Source organism: Phyllobates terribilis, unplaced genomic scaffold (genome assembly GCF_046119375.1).
Source record: "Phyllobates terribilis strain yellow unplaced genomic scaffold, ASM4611937v1 Scaffold_2__4_contigs__length_985480577, whole genome shotgun sequence".
NCBI classification, from domain to species: Eukaryota; Metazoa; Chordata; class Amphibia; order Anura; family Dendrobatidae; genus Phyllobates; species Phyllobates terribilis.
Window position 1 is genome coordinate 750855983 of NW_027362762.1, and position 25287 is coordinate 750881269.

The window sequence follows — 25287 nt, forward strand, 5'->3', positions numbered from 1 at the left end:
AGATCAATAACAGCAATTCACGTGGAAATGCTTAGTGAATGTTAGTTTGTTCAGGCTCAATGATTTACAGACATTGAAAAAGAGTAGTTATGTATAATGTAAGCAATACAAAGGAAGATTACATCAATATTTCTTAGAAAACAGATCATCGCCATCTTCTTGCCAAGTATTTAGAGCCTGCTGCCATTCCTGCTCAGTAATTCTAAAGCTTTCCATTTGTTACTACTAGAGGCTGGACCTGTAGCCCAACAGTTTCTGGCACAAAATACAAGTTTTCTTCCTTGATTTAATTTTTCTGCAAAACATGTAGAGATGAAGAACTACAACTAAATACAATTCCTACAGATTGACGTAACACATATTTCTGTAACCATATACAAATATCTATTAGTAACAACCGATGGGAATACACATACATGAGTTGTTATGTCTAGTAGTTTTACATTTAATCAGTTCACCACATATCTGCCAATCACAAAGCTTTATAGTATTTGGCACTTAGGTATTTACACACCCTGGTGAATTATTGGATTCCAGATATCCATGTTTGCCAGTGTTGCCATAAAGGAGCACTGCTGAGCCTACTGTTGTGCGGAGGCACAGCTGCAGCTGGTCCTGTGGGGAGGTACTGTAATGCATGTAGTCACGGGGAGGCACTGTAACGCCTGCTGCCGTGGAGGGTAACGAATCCCAAAGGTGTGTACATTGCATACTGCTTAGATTCAGGAAGCTGCTGAAAATTTGTCCAGGGGTGGACATTTCATCTATTTTAAAACGTTGTATCTCCTGCTGCCATGTGCAGACGCTGGTGCCATAGGGACGCACTGTTACGCCGTTGGGAGCCACTGATGTGCCTGCTGCCTGGAAAATACACTGCTACTGTACAGAGGCATTGATGCGCCTGGTATTGTGGGAAGCACTGATGCGTCTGCTGCCGTGGGGAGGCACTGATGCACCTGCTGCCATGAGGAGGCACTGCTGCCGTGAAGAGAAGAGGAACTGCTGCCGTGAAGAGAAGAGGAACTGCTGCACCTGCTGCCGTGAGGAGGCACTCATGCCCCTGTTGCCGTGGGGAAGCACTGATGCACCTGCTGCCGTGGGGAGGCAGGAACAGTTACTGTGCCTACTAATACAGTACTCAGCATAAATGAGTACACCACCTTTGAAAAGTAAGATTTTAATAAATATCTAACGGAATGCAAAAACAATTTCCAAAATTTTTTACAAGACTAGAGTTTCATAGAACATTTTTTAAACCCATAACATGAATGTAAGGTTAATATTATAACTCTATATTAGAAACAATGGTTGTACCAATAAAACATAACCTTTAATAAACACGGCTAAAAAGAGCCATGCTCAAGAACACATAAGTGAATATATAAAAGTGTACGTATTAGGCTGCGTGCACACGATGCGTTTTACATGCGTTTATGCTGCGGAATCTCCGCAGCGGAAACGCGTCAAAAACGCATGGTAATCCGTACCCCATGGTCCCCAATGGCATTCCGCAATGTCAATGCACATGCTGCGGATTTTTCCGCAGCGTTTCTGCAGTGCAAATAAATCCGCAGCATGTTCATTAATTTTGCGGAAGCGCAGTGGAAGCTCCGCCATTGACTTGCATTGAGACGCATAGAATCCGTGTCTGTACATTTGTACAAGCGGATTTTATGCGTCTCTATGTGTGGATGGTACCCAGTTCTGGAGGAGAGGAGACTCTCATCCAGACCTGGGTACCATTGTACCTGTAAAAAAAAAGAATAAAATAAAAAATAAAGTTTATATTCACCTGTCCGGCGGCCCCTGCAGCGCTTCTCCTTCCAGGACCTGAGATGACGTCGCGGTCATGTGACCGCAGGCTGTCTCGCGAGATGCCGGCAACCCGGAAGAAGCCAGGACGAGCGCGACAGCACACGCGGCGGGGGATCGGGGGTAAGTATAGCTTTATTTTTACGGTCACACTATATAAATCCATGCCGTTTGCATGGATTTATATAGTGTGACCTAGTTGTCAAGCACTTTCCAAGTGATGCTATCGCTTGGAAAGTGCTTGTCAGTCCGCATGCGGAAACACATGCGTTAACGCATGTGGATACGCATGTGAATCCGCATGTATTCTGCAGGAAAAACGCATGCACAATCTGCATGCGTTTTTTCTGCCAGGGAGATGCAGAAATTTTCTGCTTCATTTCTGCATTGTGGGCACATAGCCTTAAAAACAATACATGCTAGTACACATAAATACTCAGCAATCAATGATAATAACAATAAGGTGCCCAGGACAACAACAGTGCTGATAAAAAAAAAAAAACGGAAAATCTCACCCGTATCCTTAGTAAATGTAGCACATAGAATAAAGAGCTGGAGGAAGGGGAAAAGGCAGTTGTGAAGAACCTAGAATCCTCTGTCATACCCCATGCAAGGACTCCTGCCCTGACAAGGGCAGTACCCAAGTGTGGACCTAATATTGATAGCCCTAAGGTCCCGCTAATTGCTTCTAATATACATTTACACATTTACTTTACCAGAGAGAGTTTGGTGATCACGACTACTGGTGGCCACACTAGCTGACTTGTAATAATATAACTCATTACAAAATCTTCAGTTTTACTCAAATTAGTTGAGGCAAAAATGAATACACCCCACATCAAATACAGCTATATCTAGTATTTTGTATGTCCTCCGTGATTTTTAAAGGGAATCTGTCAGTAGGATCAACCCACCTAAGCCGTCTATATGGACATGCAGGTCATAGAAAGCTGAATAAAATGATACATTGATATCTGCAATCCAATGTCTTATTCCAGAGAAATCCACGTTTTTCTTATATGTAAATGACCTCTTCCAGGATCTGGGGAGGATGCTGCCCAGAAGATAACTCTGCCTCCAGAGATTATTTTACATGAAGGGGGAGTTACCAGTGTGAGACAAGTAACGAACACAGAACAGGAGAAATGAACCTTGTCTTCTTGCAAACACATTTTTTGCAGCTCTCTGCGCTTTGCTGTATTGTAACAATATTGTAACCCTGTCTGCCAGTGAGATGGAGGCTGAGAGGAGCCTGCAGATGTGTCAGGTATAAGCACACACAGCTCTGCAGTGAGATCAGGAGAGCAGAGAGCGGCCATCACACATCATGTTGGTAACGCACCCTTCATGTAAAAGAAGCTCTGGAGACAGTTATCTTCCAGGTAACGTCCTCCCCAGAGTCTGGAAGAGGTAATTTACATAAAGTGATAAAAGATGATTTATCAACAACAAGACATCTGACATGAGGCATACAGGGAGGACTTTTTTCAGCACTCTATAACCTGTATGCCCATATTAATAGTTTAGATAGGTCAAATATGGTGACAGATTGCCTTTAAAGCCATACCAAGTTTCTAGGCATGGAATGAACAAGTTGGCGATATATTGCAACATCTATCCTTTCCCATTCTTCAAGAACGACCTCTTTTAGAGCCTGGATGTTGGATGGAAAGTGATACTCAACTTGTCTCTTCAGAATTCCCATAGGTGTTCGATTGGGCTCAGATCAGGAGACATACTTGGCCACAGAATCTCTTTCACCCTGTCCATCTCCAGAAATGCAATAGTGGTCTTAGATGTGTGTTCTGAATCATTGTCATGTTGGAAAAGTGCACGTCTACCAAGGGCACGGAGTGATGGTAGCATCTTCTCTTTCAATATAGAGCAGTACATCTGTGAATGCATGATACCATCAATGAAATTGTAGCTCCTTGACATCAGCAGCACTCATGTAGCCTCACATAAGAACACTGTCACCATGTTTCACTGTAGGCACCATGGATTTCTCTACTCCTCACCATTGCAACGCCATATAGTTTTGAAGACATCAGTTCAGAAAACATGTATTTTGGTCTAATTACTTCAGAGTATAGAGTCCCAGCAGTCTTCATATTTTTCAGCATGGGCCCTGGCAAACTGTAGGTGAGCTTTTTTAAGCATGCACTTTAGGAGAGGCTTTCTTCGTGGTTGTCACCCATGCATGCCATTCCTCTAAAGTGCATGCTATATTGAGTCACTTGAAACACTCACCCCAGTTTGGCATTCTATCTCTTTAGCTAACTGCAGTGAATTTGCATGTCGATTTTTTTTCAACCCTTCTCATCAGAAGACGTTCCTGTTTAGGTGTTAACTTCTGTGGTCAGCCTGGACGTCTCTGTGAGATTCTGATAATTTTGCTGCAGTATTCTGATGGATAAGTAAAGCTTTGCTCATTTTCTCGTAGCCTTTATTTTTATTGTGTAAAGAAATGTTTTTCTTTCTCAGGGCTTGTTACATTTCTACTCCATGTTGTGCCATTGCTGACAGCATGAAATGGGAAGGAGTTTTCTTTGTTAAAGGGAACCTGTCACCAAAAAAAAAACGCTATTAATCTGCAGATATGAGGTTAATAGAGTTACTAACCTGCCCAGGGTCTGCACGCAGCTGAACGCTATGGGGAGAAAATGAACTTTATTCTCCCTGGCAGCATTCGGTTTCAACCATGGGGGTGGCGCAGGCACGGGTTCACTCACCGCTCTATATACAGAGTATTCAGAGCAGCAGCTGTAACCGCACCACCGCACTGACTAACACTGGCTCTGCATTGGGGTCAGTCAGTGCTAGGGGTGCAGCTACAGCCACCACTCTGTGTTCTCTCGCGGTGCCCCTGTGACTGAAACAAAATGCTGCCGGGGAGAATAAAGTTAATTTTCTCCCTGTAGCATTCGTCTATGTGCAGGCACCGGGCAGGTTAGTAACGCTATTAACCCGCAGATTAACCCCATATCTGCAGGTTAATAGCGTTTCTTCTGGTGACAGGTTCCCATTTATTGTCAACTGTCTGCTGGATATCTGTATAATGAATATAATAAGACTTACCTGTGGTTGAATTCTTATTAATTAGAATTTTGTAGTCTAAACTTTAGCTTTGCTGCTAAGACTTTCATTGGGGTGCACTCACTTTTGCAATGAATTTGTTAAGTAAATTACTTTGTTCAGTGTATAAAATAACAAATCTTGTTGGCAATAAATGGTCCATATTTGTGGGAGTATTTTGTAGTATAGTATCCCATAGAAAATATTGATTCTGAAACAAAACTAAATTTTTTTTTCTAACAAATATGTTGGGGTACACTCATTTATGCTGAACACAGTAAGGAGAAAAAATGAGGGTGCCATAACTGGTTCTTATAGACCCAATTAAGATATATCCAGGAAAATAAGAGACTTGGTACAGCAACAAAGAAATACTTAGAAACAAGACTTGACATGAATATCCGATGAGATATTAAGCAGTAAAAATAAATGTGAGCTTTTTTACTGCAGAGCTACTAAACTGGCCCCTAAGTTACTTAAAAGTGGCCATAAACCTTCAAAAACTCATCATGTGATGGCTAGTCTTCCTTAACTACTCCTTAACCCCAATAAGCATGCACAGGTCTTCTGTTTGAAACTCTGGAACGGAGTTTGTATTCTGTTCCAGCAAAAGTCTACAGTATTATGACCTACAGGTGCATCTCACTAAATTAGAATATCATCAAAAAGTTAATTTATTTCAGTTATTCGATACAGCAAGTGAAGCTCATATATTATATAGAATCATTACAAACAGAGTGACCTATTTCAAGTGTTTATTTATGTTAATGTTGAGGATTATGGCTTACAGCCAATAAAAACACAAAAGTCATTATCTCACTAAATTAGAATACCTTATAACAACAGCTTGTAAAATGTTTTTAAAATCTGAAATGTTGGTCTGTTGAAATGTATGTTCAGTAAATGCCCTCAATACTTGGTCGGGGCTCCTTTTGCATCAATTACTGCATCAATGCGGCGTGGCATGGAGGCGATCAGCCTGTGGCACTGCTGAGGTGCTATGGAAGCCCAGGTTGTTTTGATAGCAGCCTTCAGCTCATCTGCATTGTTGGGTTTGGTGTCTCTCATCTTCCTCTTGACAATGCCTCATAGATTCTCTATGGGGTTAAGGTCAGGCGAGTTTGCTGGCCAATCAAGCACAGTGATACTGTTGTTATTAAACCAGGTATTGGTACCTTTGACAGTGTGGACAGGTGCCAAGTCCTGCTGGAGGATGAAATTTCCATCTCCAAAAAGCTCGTTGGCAAAGCATGAAGTGCTCTAAAATTTCCTGGTAGATGGCTGCGCTGATTTTGGTCTTGATAAAAAACAGTGGACCTACACCAGCAGATGACATGGCTCCCCAAACCATCACTGATTGTGGAAACTTCACACTAGACCTCAAGCAGCTTGGATCGTGTGCCTCTCCACTCTTCCTCCAGACTCTGGGACCTGGATTTCCAAATGAAATGCAAAATTTACTTTGCATTTATTTAGGGTGTCAATGACTGCCTTCTGGACATCTGTCAAGTCAGCAGTCTTCCCCATGACTGTGGAGCCTACTGAAACAGACTAAGGGACCTTTTTAAATGCATGGGAAGCCTTTGCAGGTGTTTTCATTGGCTATAAGCCATAATCATCAACATTAACAAAAATAAACACTTGAAATAGATCACTCTGTTTGTAATGACTCTATATAATGTATGAGTTTCATTTTTTGTATTGAAGAACTGAAAGAAATTAACTTTTTGATGATATTCTAGTTTAGTGAGATGCACCTGTATATGTAAATTCTGCTTTCTAATGGCTGAATCTTTATAGTTTAATATGAGCAATCAGGTCATACCGCACAAAACTAAAAGGGCAGACAGAAAAATGCAACTACAGAGAAACAACAAATCAAGATATACTGTCACAAGCTGCTGACAACAAATAGTTAAATTCAACATACAAAATGATAATCCTCATAGCAAAATACAAATTTTTTTATACAAAAACATTAAAATCGGATCTCTGTTTCAGTACATGATAACATACCCTAGAGATATGAATCTAGGAATTATGTGCACAGATGGATCCACAGCATGGATTATCTCTGGACAACGACCAAGAAATACAATCCAGAGGAAGCCTAATGTTTAATCTGCTGTTCTCGAATACATAAGTGAGAGACTGTATGAAAGTAACTGTACTGATAAACACTTCAGACTCAGATTTCCTAAATGGAAGCAATATAATGCTGAATTCTGACAATGCAAAATATATATACCGTATTTTTTTGGATTTTAAGACGCACTTTTTTCATCCAAAATTTGGGGGTGGGGGTGCGTCTTATAATAAATTTAGCTTAATGTGGGGCGGCTGCGGTGGAGCAGGGTCCAAGGAAGCAGAGTCGCTGTTGCAGGAAGCTGACAGTGACAGCAACAGGAGTGAGGAGATGCTGCGGGCTCTGGGCTGGGAGGAGGGTGTGTTCAGTGGTGCGAGGCTGCAGCGGGCCCCAGGCTTTCACAAAATGTTGGCGGAGTCCCAAAACTTCCCATCGTTTTCACTGCCGGAGGCAGATTGAGCTCTCAGCTCCCAAGATCTCGTCTCCTGGGATCTCAATCTGACACTGTGATATTATGTAGCTGCATACCAAGAGTCATTCATGTGTATGTATGAGGGATTCTTTTTTTGAAAAGTCTATTTACAACATTTTGGGGTACATCTAGATAATTTATTAATTTCGGAGGAATGTAAAAACCTACAGAATTTGCCCAAAGTCACTGACCCGAAGGTAACCAAGTATACTGGTTGTATATACACTGTGTGCAGAATTATTAGGCAAGTTGTATTTTAGAGGATTATTGTTATTATTGATCAACAACTATGTTCTCAATCAACCCAAAAGACTCATAAATATCCAAGCTTAATATTTTTGGAAGTTGGAGTGGCTTTTTTTTAGATTTGGCTATCTTAGGAGGATATCTGTTTGTGCAGGTCACTATTACTGTGCAGAATTATTAGGCAACTTAATAAAAACCAAATATAATCCCATCTCACTTGTTTATTTTCACCAGGTAAACCAATATCAGTGCACAAAATTTATAAATAAACATTTCTGACATGCAAAAACAAAAACCCAAAAAAATTAGTGATCAATATAGCCACCTTTCTTTATGATGACACTCAACAGCCTTCCATCCATAGATTCTGTCAGTTGCTTGATCTGTTTTCGATCAACATTGCGTGCAGCAGCCACCACAGCCTCCCAGACACTGTTCCGAGAGGTGTACTGTTTTCCCTCCCTGTAGATCTCACATTTTATGATGGACCACAGGTTCTCTATGGGGTTCAGATCAGGTGAACAAGGGGGCCATGTCATTACTTTTTCTTCTTAAAGACCTTTACTGGCCAGCCACGCTGTGGAGTAGTTGGATGCATGTGATGGAGCATTGTCCTGCATGAAAATCATGTTTTTCTTGAACATTACCGACTTCTTCCTGTACCACTGCTTGAAGAAGTTGTCTTCCAGAAACTGGCAGTAGGTCTGGGAGTTGAGCTTCACTCCATCCTCAACCCGAAAAGGTCCCACAAGTTAATCTTTGATGATACCAGCCCATACCAGTACCCCACCTCCACCTTGCTGGCGTCTGAGTCGGAGTGGAGCTCTCTGCCCTTTACTGATCCAGCCTCTGGCCCATCCATCTGGCCCATCCAAGAGTCACTCTCATTTCATCAGTCCATAAAACCTTAGAAAAATCAGTCTTAAGATATTTCTTGGCCCATTCTTGACGTTTTATCTTATGTTTCTTGTTCAAAGGTGGTAGTTTTTCAGCCTTCCTTACCTTGGCCATGTCCCTGAGTATCGCACACCTTGTGCTTTTTGATACTCCAGTAACGTTGCAGCTCTGAAATATGGCAAAACTGGTGGCGAATGGCATCTTGGCAGCTTCACGCTTGATTTTCCTCAATTCGTGGGTAGATATTTTGCGCCCTTTTTGGCCAACACGCTTCTTGCGACCCTGTTGGCTATTTGCCATGAAACGCTTGATTGTTCAGTGATCACGCTTCAAAAGTTTGGAAATTTCAAGACTGCTGCATCCCTCTGCAAGACATCTCACAATTTTGGACTTTTCAGAGCCCGTCAAATCTGTCTTCCTTTCCTTTGGCAAAATGGGTCAGAAGTTGCCTAATAATTAAGCACACCTTATATAGGGTGTTGATGTCATTAGTCAACACCCCTCCTCATTACAGAGATGCACATCACCAGATTTACTTAATTGGTAGTTGGCTCTGAAGCCTATGCAGCTTGGAGTAGGACAACATGTATAAAAAGTATCATGTGATCAAAATACTCATTTGCCTAATAATTCTGCACACAGTGTACAGTATGCATACTGTCAAATATACAATTATTAAACCTATAAAGAAAGACTACACATACCATAAATAATTCAAAGACATAACCTTATTATTAACATATATAAACATTAAAAACATGCACGTGGAGACAGTCTTATAAATACCAATAAAGAAATGAGTGGTTATGCTTACATTTACCCAATGATTCAATATACACTGCTCAAAAAAATAAAGGGAACACTAAAGTACCACATCCTAGATATCACTGAATGAAATATTCCAGTTGCAAGTCTTTATTCATTACATAGTGGAACGCATTGAAAACAACAAAACATAAAAATGATCAATGTAAATCAAAATTAATATCCCATGGAGGTCTGGATTTGGAATGATACTCAAAATCAAAGTGGAAAATCAAATACAGGCTGATCCAACTTCAGCGGAAATGCCTCAAGACAAGGAAATGATGCCTGTATGACCTCCCTACAATGCCTGGGCATGCTCCTGATGAGGTTGCAAATGGTCTCCTGTGGGATCTCCTCCCAGACATGGATTAAAACATCAGTCAACTCCTAGACAGTCTGTGGTGCAACGTGACGTTGGTGGATGGAGCGAGACATGATGTCCTAGATGTGCTCAATCGGATTTAGGTCTGGGGAACGGGGGGGCTAGTCCATAGCTTCAACGGCTTCATCTGGCAGGAACTGCTGACACACTCCAGCCACATGAGGTCTGGCATTGTCCTGCATTAGGAGGAACCCAGGGCCAACCGTACCAGCATATGGTCTCACAGTGGGTCTGATGATCTTATCCCGGTAGTTAATGGCAGTCAGGGTACCTGAGGCTAGCACATGGAGGGCTGTGCGGCCCTCCAAAGAAATGCCTCCCTACACCATTACTGACCCACTGCCAAACCGGTTATGCTGGAGGATGTTGCAGGCAGCAAAATATTTTCCACGGCATCTCCAGACTCTGCCACGTCTGTCACATGTGCTCAGTATGAACCTGCTCTCATCCGTGAAGAGCACAGGGCATCAATGTGGAATCTGTCAATCTTTGTGTTCTCTGGCAAATGCCAATCGTGCTGCACAGTGTTGGGCTGTAAGCGCAACACCCACTTGTGGACATCGGGCCCTCATACCATCCTCATGGAGTTTGTTTCTGACAGTTTGAGCAGACACACGGATGTTAGTGGCCTGCTGGAGGTCATTTTGCAGTGCCCTATCACTGCTCATCCTGTTCCTCCTTGCACAAAGGAGGTGGTAGCAGTCCTGCTGCTCGGTTGTTGCCCTCCTATGACCCCCTCCAAGTCTCCTGGCATCTGCTCCATGCTCTAGACACTGCTGACAGACACAGCTACCCTTCTTGCTACAGCTCGCACTGATGTGGCATCCTGGATGAGCTGCACTACCTGAGTAACTTCTGTGGGTTGTACTGTAAACATCGCCTCATGCTACTGTACCTCTAGGGGTAAAGGCAATGACAAAATGCAAAAGTGACCAAAACAGCCATAAGGGATGACAACAGAGAAGTGGTCTGTGGTTAGCAACTGCAGAAGCACTCCTTTATAGGGGGTGTCTTGTTAATTGCCTATCATTTTTACCCATTGTCTGTTCCATTTGCACAACAGCAGGAGAAATTGATTCACAATCAGTTTTGCTTCATAACTGGACAGGTAGATTTCACAGAAGTGTGATTGACTTGGAATATACTGTGTTGTTTAAGTGTTCCCTTCATTTTTTTTGAGCAGTGTATATCTAAAAAATGGCTCCAAAATACAGCAATTGATATAGTGTTACAGAACAAATAAAAAAAAAAAAAAAAAAAAAAAAAATATATATATAATAGTAGAATAGGGGGAAGATGATTTCCACAAATATGGTAAACGTTCCTAATATATAAATTCCATTCTGCAATATGACAGTGTCAACACTAACAGAGGTGGATATGTAAGGAAAAAAGTGCTTAGTGCATGAATAGTAATTCATAAAAAAATATTTCAATTGATAATGAAAAATATATATAACACTATGCAAATATCCAATGTTGCGGCAGCCAAAAAAACTTAATTCTGGAGTTTTGATTTTCTTTTCTTGTTACATTGTTTACCGATTGGATTAATTTATTTTATAATTTTGATAGATTAGGACTTCTACGAACACAGCAATACCAAATATGTGTATTTTTTTATTTTTAATGGGGAAAAGAGGGGTGATTTGAACGTTTGAGGTTTTATTTTCTTCTTTTTTTCATATTTTTTTAATTTTTTTTTACTGTACTTAATTGTCCCCTTAGTGCCATGTGCTATAACACAGTGTTCCCCAACTCCAGTCCTCAATGCTTACCAATAGATCATGTTTTCAGGATTTCCTTGGTATTGCACAGGCGATGGAATTATTGCCTGTGCAGGAGATGGAATTATCACCTGTGCAATACTAAGGAAATCCTGAAAACATGACCTGGGCCTTGAGGACTGGAGTTGGGGAAGACTGCTCACTTATGTGAGCAGTCTACAAGACACAAGATTACTTACCGACTGGATGGTGAACTGTAAAAAGTTCTTACAAAGAGTGGGAGAAAACTGATTAGTGAAATTCTCTTCTCCTAATCCAAGTTTTCCATATCGTCCATCACCAAAGGTATAAAGAAGGCCTTTGTCTACAGCACAAAACATAGAAAACAAAGTTAGAATTTGTAAAAAGACAATGATAACAGACATTCTTATAGCATATATATATATATATATATATATATATATATATATATATATATATATATATATCAGTACAGACCAAAAGTTTGGACACACCTTCTCATTTAAAGATTTTTCTGTATTTTCTTGACTATGAAAATTGTACATTCACATTGAAGGCATCAAAACTATGAATTAACACATGTGGAATTATATACTTAACAAAAAAGTGTGAAACAACTGAAAATATGTCTTATATTCTAGGTTCTTCAAAGTAGCCACCTTTTGCTTTGATGACTGCTTTGCACACTCTTGGCATTCTCTTGATGATCTTCAAGAGGTAGTCACCGGAAATGGTCTTCCAACAATCTTGAAGGAGTTCCCAGAGATGCTTAGCACTCGTTGGCCCTTTTGCCTTCACTCTGCGGTCCAGCTCACCCCAAACCATCTCGATTGGGTTCAGATCTGGTGACTGTGGAGGCCAGGTCATCTGGCGTAGCACCCCATCACTCTCCCTCTTGGTCAAATAGCCCTTACACAGCCTGGAGGTGTGTTTGGGGTCATTGTCCTGTTGAAAAATAAATGATGGTCCAACTAAACGCAAACCGGATGGAATAGCATGCCGCTGCAAGATGCTGTGGTAGCCATGCTGGTTCAGTATGCCTTCAATTTTGAATAAATACCCAACAGTGTCACCAGCAAAGCACCCCCACACCATCATACCTCCTCCTCCATGCTTCACGGTGGGAACCAGGCATGTAGAGTCCATAAGTTCACCTTCTCTGCGTCGCACAAAGACACGGTGGTTGGAACCAAAGATCTCAAATTTGGACTCATCAGACCAAAGCACAGATTTCCACTGCTCTAATGTCCATTCCTTGTGTTCCTTAGCCCAAACAAGTCTCTTCTGCTTGTTGCCTGTCCTTAGCAGTGGTTTCCTAGCAGCTATTTTACCATGAAGGCCTGCTGCACAAAGTCTCATCTTAACAGTTGTTGTAGAGATGTGTCTGCTGCTAGAACTCTGTGTGGCATTGACCTGGTCTCTAATCTGAGCTGCTGTTAACCTGCGATTTCTGAGGCTGGTGACTCGGATAAACTTATCCTCAGAAGCAGAGGTGACTCTTGGTCTTCCTTTCCTGGGGCGATCCTCATGTGAGCCAGTTTCTTTGTAGCGTTTGATGGTTTTTGCAACTGCACTTGGGGACACATTCAAAGTTTGCCCAATTTTTCGAACTGACTGACCTTCATTTCTTAAAGTAATGATGGCCACTCGTTTTTCTTTACTTAGCTGCTTTTTTCTTGCCATAATACAAATTCTAACAGTCTATTCAGTAGGACTATCAGCTGTGTATCCACCTGACTTCTGCACAACACAACTGATGGTCCCAACCCCATTTATAAGGCAAGAAATCCCACTTATTAAACCTGACAGGGCACACCTGTGAAGTGAAAACCATTTCCGGTGACTACCTCTTGAAGATCATCAAGAGAATGCCAAGAGTGTGCAAAGCAGTGATCAAAGCAAAAGGTGGCTACTTTGAAGAACCTAGAATATAAGACATATTTTCAGTTGTTTCACACTTTTTTGTTAAGTATATAATTCCACATGTGTTAATTCATAGTTTTGATGCCTTCAGTGTGAATGTACAATTTTCATAGTCATGAAAATACAGAAAAATCTTTAAATGAGAAGGTGTGTCCAAACTTTTGGTCTGTACTGTATATACATACACACACATACATATATACAGTAAAGACCAAAAGTTTGGACACACCTTCTCATTTAAAGATTTTTCTGTATTTTCATGACCATGAAAATTGTACATTCACACTGAAGGCATCAAAACTATGAATTAACACATGTGGAATTATATACTTAACAAAAAAGTGTGAAACAACTGAAAATATGTCTTATATTCTAGGTTCTTCAAAGTAGCCACCTTTTGCTTTGATAACTGCTTTGCACACTCTTGGCATTCTCTTGATGAGCTTCAAGAGGTAGTCACCCGAAATGGTTTTCACTTCACAGGTGTGCCCTGTCAGGTTTAATAAGTGGGATTTCTTACCTTATAAATGGGGTTGGGACCATCAGTTGTGTAGTGCAGAAGTCTGGTGGATACACAGCTGATAGTCCTACTGAATAGACTGTTAGAATTTGTATTATGGCAAGAAAACAGCAGCTAAGTAAAGAAAAACGAGTGCCCATCATTACTTTAAGAAATTAAGGTCAGTCAGTGAGAAAAATTGGGAAAACTTTGAAAGTGTCCCAAAGTGCAGTTGCAAAAACCATCAAGCGCTATAAAGAAACTGGCTCACATGAGGACCGCCCCAGGAAAGGAAGACCAAGAGTCACCTCTGCTTCTGAGGATAAGTTTATCCGAGTCACCAGCCTCAGAAATCGCAGGTTAACAGCAGCTCAGATTAGAGACCAGGTCAATGCCACACAGAGTTCTAGCAGCAGACACATCTCTTCAACAACTGTTAAGAGGAGACTTTGTGCAGCAGGCCTTCATGGTAAAATAGCTGCTTGGAAACCACTGCTAAGGACAGGCAACAAGCAGAAGAGACTTGTTTGGGCTAAAGAACACAAGGAATGGACATTAGACCAGTGGAAATCTGTTCTTTGGTCTCATGAGTCCAAATTTGAGATCTTTGGTTCCAACCACCGTGTCTTTGAGCGATGCAGAAAAGGTGAACGGATGGACTCTACATGCCTGGTTCCCACTGTGAGGCATGGAGGAAGATGTGTGATGGTGTGGGGGTGCTTTGCTGGTGACATTGTTGGGGATTTATTCAAAATTGAAGGCATACTGAACCAGCATGGCTACCACAGCATCTTGCAGCGGCATGCTATTCCATCCGGTTTGCATTTAGTTGGACCATCATTTATTTTTCAACAGGACAATGACCCCAAACACACCTCCAGGCTGTGTAAGGGCTATTTGACCAAGAAGGAGAGTGATGGGGTGCTACACCAGATGACCTTGCCTCCACAGTCACCAGACCTGAACCCAATCGAGATGGTTTGGGGTGAGCTGGACCGCAGAGTGAAGGCAAAAGGGTCAACAAGTGCGAAGCATCTCTGGGAACTCCTTCAAGATTGTTGGAAGACCATTTCCGGTGACTACCTCAAGAGAATGCCAAGAGTGTGCAATGCAGTCATCAAAGCAAAAGGTGGCTACTTTGAAGAACCTAGAATATAAGACATATTTTCAGATGTTTCACACTTTTTCGTTAAGTATATAATTCCACATGTGTTAATTCATAGTTTTGATGCCTTCGGTGTGAATGTACAATTTTCATAGTCATGAAAATACAGAAAAATCTTTAAATGAGAAGGTGTGTCCAAACTTTTGGTCTGTACTGTACATATACATATATATACTGTATGCACCAATGGCAGATACACTTACAATGGCCTTCAGTTCAACATTTTCAGATTACAAGTGGCCTCCTGGGAAATTATAAAATAAAACCACATACAACATAAATTCTTAAATTCAGCCAATCAGCTCAGGCATCTCCAGTGCGTGCCCTGATTGTCTAGTAGCGCCTCTCTACAGTGCTTTGTGGAACTACATGTCCCATACTACTTTTTCTTGTGCCAGGGTGGGCTGTTTCATTCGACACGTTAAGGGAGGGCGCCTGCATTTTATTTTCTGGTATGCTGTATACCATGTACAGGATCCTGTCCTCTAGAGAATACTTTACAGCCTCCATAATTATTTCTGACTTTTAGACGTGGCACATTCACACCAAATTACAGTTCATAACATTGTTGGGGGGTTTTAAAATGACATCCAAATAAGGAAGAAAAATTCTTTAAGGAAAATAATGCTTGCTGTCCATTGTTTGAAGTCAATGACTAGTTTTCCATTGACATTAGTCATTCAAGAACCAATATGGCTGTGGCTAACTGGTGACTTTGGCAGTGACAGAGGTCATGTGGCCAAAAACTTCTGTATATCGCTGCTGCATCGCAACATAATGGAAGTGAATAGAGCCGCACTGCGATTTGCAAGGCAACGTGACCGCGATAAGCAAGTTGCAAAAAATCCAACATTTTGTAAGTTGCTTATTGTGGTACTTTGCGGGTTGCAATGCGCCCCGCCCCATTCACTTGCAGCAACATACAGCGAATTGTGGCCTGTGTCACAGCCAAAGTTACAATGTAACACCCGCCTTAATATTATGGCGTACTATTCCACTGTATGCTCCTAAGTAGGAGCTGATCTGCAGTCCTCGGCACCGGCTGCTACACACTAAACAAAGATGTACTGTTCATCTCTGTTCAATGTTTCCATCCGGCGTCTGTTGGCGTTAATGACAGCTGATTGGTGGGAGTGCCGGGTGATGGGTCCGCACCAGTCTGATACTGATGACCAATCCACATGGTAGGTCACCAACATTATATGCTGGAGAACTTCTTTAACAAGAGACTGATGAAGCTTTCGTCATACACCACTCCCACAACACCGACACCAAGTATAACTCAGCTTTTCTTCATGTTCCTGTAAACAGATTCTGATTCATTAGAAACAGCCCTGAACTATTATATTGCAGGGGAAGCGGAACAGACGCAGATTCCAATAGGTCATTTTTTTTTCTGACAGCTTTCCTATACAGTGGTTCACTAATACTGGACAACCCCAAATTAATTATCTCAGAGAGCTGTGCAAAGTTTAAAAAAAATGTTTAATCACCTCCCGGACCAGCGCAGCTCCTCTGCTCTCAGCCCTGTCTCCACCGCCAGTCTCAATGACTGCTGCAGCCACAGGGACATTGGGCTGAGAGCAGAGGAGCAGTGCTGCTCCAAAAGCTACAGATTATTTTTTTTTTACTTTGTGCAGCATTTAAGGGCAATTAATAAAGAGCTGCCCAGTAGTTTCCAACGTCTTAAAGAGTAACTACATTTTTGGATTTTTTTTTTTATATATGCAGTAGACCCTTTAAGTCTGTGCAAATCGGTGGGGTCCGGATCTGCACAGTATTAAAGAGCCTATAACATAAAAAATATTCAAAAATGTTAGATTGCTCAGGTAATTTTACCAGTGTAATTTATGCCTAAGGCTATGTGCCCATGTTGCATTTATGAAGCAGAAAATTTTTGCTGCATAAATGCAAGTCCTCTCCCGGAAAAACACATGCGGAATTCCGCACGCGTTTATAGCGCATTTTTCGCGCGTTTATCACGCGTTTTCCACATGCAGAATTGCCTTGCGTTTTTTATGCATTGGACAAAGGCAATTCCGCTTGCGGAAACGCAAAATTAAATGACATGCTGCGGATTTTTGAACGCGGCATAAACGCTGCGGAAAAATCCGCAGCATGTGCATAGAACTTGCGGAATCCCATTGGGGACCATGGGGTGCGGATATACATGCGTTTTTCAAGCATTTACGCTGCGGAAATTCCGCAGCATATACGCTTGAAAAATGCTACGTGGGCACACAGCCTTAGACAGTTCCTGTATATTTTTAACAAGCTTCTTAGGGGAATCCTTTGATTCACCTAAGCCTTAAGCATATGGCAGAGTCGTTGGGACTCGGTGTGCCACTGTACGGTGCATTGTAAGGAGTCATGAAAATGGAGTTTGTTTCTATTAAGAAAGATGACTGAACGTGATTAATGGCATATAGCTAGTTAATGATTGCTGAGGTCCAAACTCTGGGACCCGCATTGATCCGGAGAATGAAGGAGCCGTGTCCACTTCAGAGTGTTTCCGGTGCACATGGAGGCTCCCAGCTACTTGCTGCCCTGCGGCTCAATTCAAGTAGTGCTCTTCAGATTAATAATACAACCTAGGCGCCATCAGCTTCTAAACTGAAACATTTAGGGACTAGTAAAAAGTGGAGTCACCAAATCTAAATACATTAGAATTAGTGCAATAAAAAAAGACTTCCTGCAATGCCTTGCACCTCTAGACTTCCTGCAATGTCTTGCACCTCTAGACTTCCTGCAATGTCTTGTACCCCTAGACTTCCAGCAATACCTTGTACCTTTAGACTTCCTGCAATGCCTTGTACCCCTAGACTTCCTGCAATGCCTTGTACCCCTACACTTCCAGCAATACCTTGTACCTTTAGACTTCCTGCAATGTCTTGTACCCCTAGACTTCCTGCAATGTCTTGCACCCCTAGACTTCCAGCAATGTCTTGTACCCCTAGACTTCCTGCAATGTCTTGTACCCCTAGACTTCCTGCAATGTCTTGCACCCCTAGACTTCCTGCAATGTCTTGCACCCCTAGACTTCCTGCAATGTCTTGCACCCCTAGACTTCCTGCAATGTCTTGCACCCCTAGACTTCCTGCAATGTCTTGCACCCCTAGACTTCCTGCAATGTCTTGTACCTCTAGACTTCCTGCAATGTCTTGTACCTCTAGACTTCCTGCAATGTCTTGCACCCCTAGACTTCCTGCAATGTCTTGTACCTCTAGACTTCCTGCAATGTCTTGCACCTCTAGACTTCCTGCAATGTCTTGTACCCCTAGACTTCCTGCAATGTCTTGTACCCCTAGACTTCCTGCAATGTCTTGTACCCCTAGACTTCCTGCAATGTCTTGTACCCCTAGACTTCCTGCAATGTCTTGTACCCCTAGACTTCCTGCAATGTCTTGTACCCCTAGACTTCCTGCAATGTCTTGCACCCCTAGACTTCCTGCAATGTCTTGTACCTCTAGACTTCCTGCAATGTCTTGTACCTCTAGACTTCCTGCAATGTCTTGCACCCCTAGACTTCCTGCAATGTCTTGTACCTCTAGACTTCCTGCAATGTCTTGCACCTCTAGACTTCCTGCAATGTCTTGTACCCCTAGACTTCCTGCAATGTCTTGTACCCCTAGACTTCCTGCAATGTCTTGTACCTCTCTTCTCCTTTTCTGCTTCTTACATCTCATAAGCTACGTTCAGATGAACATATTTCTGATCCGTGTGCTGTCTGTATGCGCAGCGGAGTCCAAATGGGCAGGAAACTGACCCTTCATGTCCATTTTAGGGGTGAGATGGTGCTTTTTAAGAGGAGCCCAAATCTTGCACCCATCTAAGCTATGGAATAGCACACAGAGCTGTGGATGTGACTGGTCCGGGAATGTTAAAATTCATCTTAACATAGCCATAATCAAACTTGTAGTGTAGTCAAGGTTATCCAAAGTGAGGAACACCCCCCACCACAATATGGACAGGGACATGCCCAACTACATCCAGACCACCCCTTTACAGTATAATCACATCCAGACCACCCCCTCACAGGATAATCACAGCAGCACTCAGAGCTTACATTTCCCAAAGGGTTACCAACATCCTATGCCCTACATTGGTGCTGACAGCAATGTGTTCCTTTCTCGTGTTCTACTCTGATGGGCAGCATGGATCCTGGGGGCTGTTTTTCCAGCAGATGTGCCTAAACTGCAGCACATTTACGAATTGTGGTAGGGCTAGTGGCAAAGTGCAACAAGGCAGGAAAGTCCTTTCACCATTTGAAATTCTGGTCTGGAGACCAACTTGGTCGCCATCTAGAGCCCTATCGCAAGAACGGGGTGGCTCCAGGCCCCGACACAGCTGCATGGCAAGAAGTGCCGCTGTGCAGGGAAAAACTGTAAAGGGGGACGCAGCACCGAATCATTACTAAATACAGCACTTTCATGCTCAGAATTTGTGAAGCTCTCAGAGGTTGGACACTGAGTGATCAATAAAAAGACCGTCAACTACCCGCACAACTCCTTTTTACATTAACTAGTCCCCTTTTTAAAATAAAAGTGATGTCGCCTCTGGGTCTCCCATAGATTGCGTGACATTGTCATCAGTGGCGGAAATTAGGCTGCTGCGCTCTCACCACTTCCATGTGTCCAAGGTTCAGACAATGGAAGTGAACGTGTAGAAAAGCAATATCAGCCGCTAATTGGCGGCAGGGCTTATGTGACATAATGTCATGCAAGCCTCGGAAGACCCAGAGCTGGTACGGTAGGTTATTTTTATTTTATGCTATTTTTATTTTATAAGGAGGACTACTCATCCAGTAATATGCCATCACATACTGAGAAAAGAATAGCCCTTTAAATACAGCACGCACTCAACTACTACTTTTACCACCAGTTCTGACCATGCACTGGCAGAATGACACATAACAGTAGACCGCATCAGTCTGGTCTGTATATTACAGCTTTAGAGCGTATTTATTCTGACAGTTTTTGTGCTGTTTTTTTCTTGCCGTTTGCAGAAGGCTACAGTAAGAAAGTACAGATTATGTAAAACCACTGCACGTTTGCCAGATTTTGGAAACGTCACCATACCAGCACATGTGAATTTACCCTTTATAGTAACACAAAATAAAGTCAGCTCCACACAGTTAAATACAAAGAGCACAAATGCCAAATACAAGCAGAAGCCATGTCAGTGCTGTGTCTGGGGCAGACGTATTATTTGCTCACTGACCTGTAATTACTGCAGTGTGGTTTTCTCCACAGGCAACATATCGAATCTTTTGCTGCTTCAAAGTGTCTATTACTTTGGGGGAATTTGTTTCAAAGATATCAGTGCCGTGTCCTAGCTGCCCAAACTGACCAAGACCGAATGTATACACTTCTTTATCTGAAAGGAAAACAATAAGTCATGTGTGGTATAGTGATGAACATCAGCGGACATACGTCGTGGGGGATGAACAGTATTTACTAGAAAACCAAGAAGTAGGAGACAGATTTAAAGACGTTTCTGCAGGAACAGACTACACAGTTTGTTTATACTGTAGTCTGTTGCCATAGAAACACATATGTGTGACTTGGAGCTGTAGACAGAAAAAAATATATTTTGTTTAGATAAGGCCGATTTAATGATTTTTTGCACAAACGGTGCACTGAACCTTCAAAAAAGATTACTGCAATGGTGGTCCTTCCCAATAATACTTGTGCATCACTGATTGTATGTCAGCTGTAAGTTGAAACTGGATGATCAATTTAATAGGGTTGTCCGATATACAAAAGAAAATGATTTTCTAAAGGCAAGGATGGCCTTGAAATAGAAAATGGTGGCATACTCATCTTCCAACGCTCCTGCGGATACAGTGCAGGTTCTGGAAGAGGCACTGCAGAATAGTTGGCTGCTGCAGCCAGGAGACTAGGGAGGCACATTATCAGATCTGCGGAGCGATGGAGGTGGATATGCCACTTTTTTTTTTATTTTAAACCCATTAGTGGCTTAAACATTTTTTTCTTATGTTGGACAATCCTTTTAAAGGGAATCTCTCAGCAGGTTTTTGCCACCTAATATGAGAGCAGTGAAATGTAGAGACAGAGACCCTGATTCCAGTGATGTGTCACTTACTGGACTGCTTAGTCTAGCTTTGATAAAATTACAGTTTTAACCGCAGGAGATAATCATGATAGAACTAGTACATGGGCAGAAAGCTGTCAATCAGAGATGTGGGTGGGTGGGGTTATACAGGGCTCAGCATTCAGAGAACTGGTAGACCTGTAGCAGAGAAAATAGTGATGTTATCTAAATTACAGCAAGCAGCTCTGTAAGTGACACATCGCTGTCCCTACATTATGCTGCTCTCAGGTGGGCTAAATAAGCCTGGTGACAGATTCCCTTTAAGTAATTTTTAGATTACATATTCCTTACCCATTAAATCCCCAGCTACTAACATATGCTGTAAGTGTAATGTGCAAATTGCCTCTTCAGAGAACAAGAGGACTTGAACTCTATAGCGCCAACTATTGGGAGCAGCAATCCTACAAGTCACAATTGACCCTTTAATGAGTCTTGCAATATGACTTGGGATAAAAGCCAAATCAGAATCTCAATTTGCAAACATGGTGTTTCGGGCTATTGGTCCTCGTCAGTGCAAAGTATGAGAACTGATTTGGTTAGGTGAGAGGCTCTGGACCGAGGTCTAAGGGGTAACGTCCTTGTGGAGAGTGACACACCAGCTCTGGCATGTTAAGGTAAAGAGGCTTATTCGCCGTGCAATGCTCCCTCTGGGAAATTTAATATGCAAATTGCCTCTTCAGAGACTCCGTAAGTGTAATGTAAACTATGAGATTTAATTAAAAAGGTATCAGACGCGCCCTCTACTGAGCATTAAAAGGGTTGCAAGTAGAATTTTCAGAACTGAGTCTACAGATAAATTGCAAATAGTAGCTAAATGAGTTTTCCCACCACATGCCGTGGTGTATATGTACAGAATGAGCTATAAAAGTATTACCTAAGGAGGTCTGACTGCTAAGACACTAAAAAAGGGCTCTTACTTTCCATTAAAGTCAATGAAAGGTATAGAAAAAAAACTAAGTAATATGGATGGCATATCAAGTAGATATGCCATAATCGTAGTGGGAAATCCTTTTGAACCAGTTTTAACTAATAAGAGAGATGGATGGAGATGGATCCTTAACATCATTTACCTTTGATAGCATCTATCCTATGGGTTTAGCTATCATATAATTTTGCTCATTAAGGCTGTGTGCCCACTATGCGTTTTTTAAGCGTTTCCGCAGCGGCAATTACGCTTAAAAAAAGCTTGAGCAACAAGAAATAGACCATAAGTGTTTAAAAAAACAAAACAGGGTACAACATAGTTAAGAAACAATGTGATGAGTAAAAAATAAGTACTTTATTAAATATATTTAAAAAGACACACATTGTATGATTCCATATATTAACAGACATAATACAGGCAGGTGAGGCAACAGAGGGAAGATAGAGACACAGTCGGTATCAAATAAAAAGCAAAGATGCAATCACATAATCCAACCAATACAATCAATTAGTCACAGCAAAATGTGTGTAGGTCAGGTCACAATAATATTAATCATATGGCCTAAGCAAAGGTCAACATAACTAATCAATCAAAAGTCAAATCCTACAACACACAATAATGTAAGTATCACATGAGTAAGGCTGGACAAAGCATACTTAGTAACAGGTGAGAGATAACCAACAGTGTCAGGGAAAGCCCCGACATGTGTTTCCGTACGTCCTCAGGGGGCAGTGGTGGGGTGTGTGTGGATACAAGGCCTCATATATGTGAACCGTCAGGAGACAGAAGTAGGTACTGACCAATAGAGGCGCATAGCGGCGCGCACCCCGGACACTGGTGACAGCGGCGCGGTCTCAGGCAGCGTCCCGGAAGAGGGGAACTCCCCCATTGACGTCACATGTTCCGGGGCGCCGGCCACCAGAGACCGCGTCACAGGCACATGACCGCAGCACCCGGCGCATGCGCACAAGGTCAGCCCACATAACAACAAAGAGGAAAAAGGCCGGTCATGGACATGTAGGGAAAAGGAATGGAGAGGAGCAGGCAGTTACTACCACATGAGCCAGCGTATATATACCGCATCTATTCACAATATGACCATGTCACCCCACTCATAGTATATAATCTAATCCACTGCAGATTATCATTGCAGAAAAATCAGCAGCACTACCAATTATTTTGCGGAATCGCTGCGTTTTCGCCGCCATTGACTTGCATTGGACTGCATGACATCCGCATCCCTGCATCTGCAGATGAGGATACCATGCGGTTCAATGTGCGAATGATACCCGGGTTTGGAGAAGAGGAGACTCTCTTCCGGACCCGGGTACCATAGTACCTGTAAAAAAATAAAAAAAAAAAAAGAATAAAAATAAAATAAAAAATATACATTATACTTACCTTCTGATGGCCCCCGGTATCCTTAGCGATGCGTCCTGGCTCGCCGGCAGCTCGCGATGGTCTAAAAAGGACCTGTCATGACGTCATTTAGTCATGTGACGGGTCACGTGACCGCTGACGTCGGCTGTCGCGTGACCCGTCACATGACTAAATGATGTCATGGCAGGTTCTTTTAGTCCACTGCGAGCTGCCGGCAAGCCAAGACAGATCGGAAAAGGACACCGGGGGCCATCAGAAGGTAAGTAAAATCTTTATTTTTTACCATTCTTTTACGGTCACACTATATAAATGCATGCCGGTTGCATGGATTTACAGTGGTGGCCAAAAGTATTGGCACCCCTGCAATTCTGTTAGCTAATACTCAGTTTCTTCCTGAAAATGATTGCAATCACAAATTCTTTGGTATTATTATCTTCATTTAATTTGTCTTCAATGAAAAAACACAAAAAGAATTGTCCTAAAGCCAAATTGGATATAATTCCACACCAAACCTAAAAAAGGGGGTGGACAAAAGTATTGGCACTGTTTGAAAAATCATGTGATGCTTCTCTAATTCGTGTAATTAACAGCACCTGTAACTTACCTGTGGCACCTAACAGGTGTTGGCAATAACTAAATCACACTTGCAGCCAGTTAACATGGATTAAAGTTGACTCAACCTCTGTCCTGTGTCCTTGTGTGTACCACATTGAGCATGGAGAAAAGAAAGAAGACCAAAACTGTCTGAGGACTTGAGAAACCAAATTGTGAGGAAGCATGAGCAATCTCAAGGCTACAAGTCCATCTCCAAAGACCTGAATGTTCCTGTGTCTTCCGTGCGCAGAGTCATCAAGAAGTTTAAAGCCCATGGCACTGTGGCTAACCTCCCTAGATGTGGACGGAAAAGAAAAATTGACGAGAGATTTCAATGCAAGATTGTGCGGATGGTGAATAAAGAACCTCGACTAACATCCAAACAAGTTCAAGCTGCCCTGCAGTCCGAGGGTACAACAGTGTCAACCCGTACTATCCGTCGGTGTCTGAATGAAAAGGGACTGTATGGTAGGATACCCAGGAAGACCCCACTTCTTACCCTGAGACATAAAAAAGCCAGGCTGGAGTTTGCCAAAACTTACCTGAGAAAGCTTAAAACGTTTTGGAAGAATGTTCTCTGGTCAGATGAGACAAAAGTAGAGCTTTTTGGGCAAAAACCATCAACATAGAGCGTACAGGAAAAAAAAAAGAGGCATTCAAAGAAAAGAACACGGTCCCTACAGTCAAACATGGCGGAGGTTCCCTGATGTTTTGGGGTTGCTTTGCTGCCTCTGGCACTGGACTGCTTGACCGTGTGCATGGCATTATGAAGTCTGAAGACTACCAACAAATTTTGCAGCATAATGTAGGGCCCAGTGTGAGAAAGCTGGGTCTCCCTCAGAGGTCATGGGTCTTCCAGCAGGACAATGACCCAAAACACACTTCCAAAAGCACTATAAAATGGTTTGAGAGAAAGCACTGGAGACTTCTAAGGTGGCCAGCAATGAGTCCAGACCTGAATCCCATAGAACACCTGTGGAGAGATCTCAAAATGGCAGTTTGGAGAAGGCACCCTTCAAATATCAGGGACCTGGAGCAGTTTGCCAAAGAAGAATGGTCTACAATTCCAGCAGAGCATTGTAAGAAACTCATTGATGGTTACCGGAAGCGGTTGTTCGCAGTTATTTTGGCTAAAGGTTGTGCAACCAAGTATTAGGCTGAG

At 42.2% G+C, this 25287-nt stretch overlaps 1 protein-coding gene across 2 annotated transcripts in view; it reads right to left on the reverse strand.

Annotated features, from left to right (window-relative positions):
- LOC141228087 (X-linked retinitis pigmentosa GTPase regulator-like) overlaps positions 1 to 25287 on the reverse strand; it is a 127367-nt gene that overhangs the window by 22592 nt on the left and 79488 nt on the right. For both annotated transcript variants that reach the window (XM_073667292.1, XM_073667291.1), the window contains 2 exons: positions 20333 to 20488; positions 11744 to 11868 (listed from right to left, as the gene is read on the reverse strand). In XM_073667292.1, the coding sequence (XP_073523393.1) occupies positions 11744 to 11868; positions 20333 to 20488 (281 nt within the window). The remainder of the gene's footprint in view (positions 1 to 11743; positions 11869 to 20332; positions 20489 to 25287) is intronic.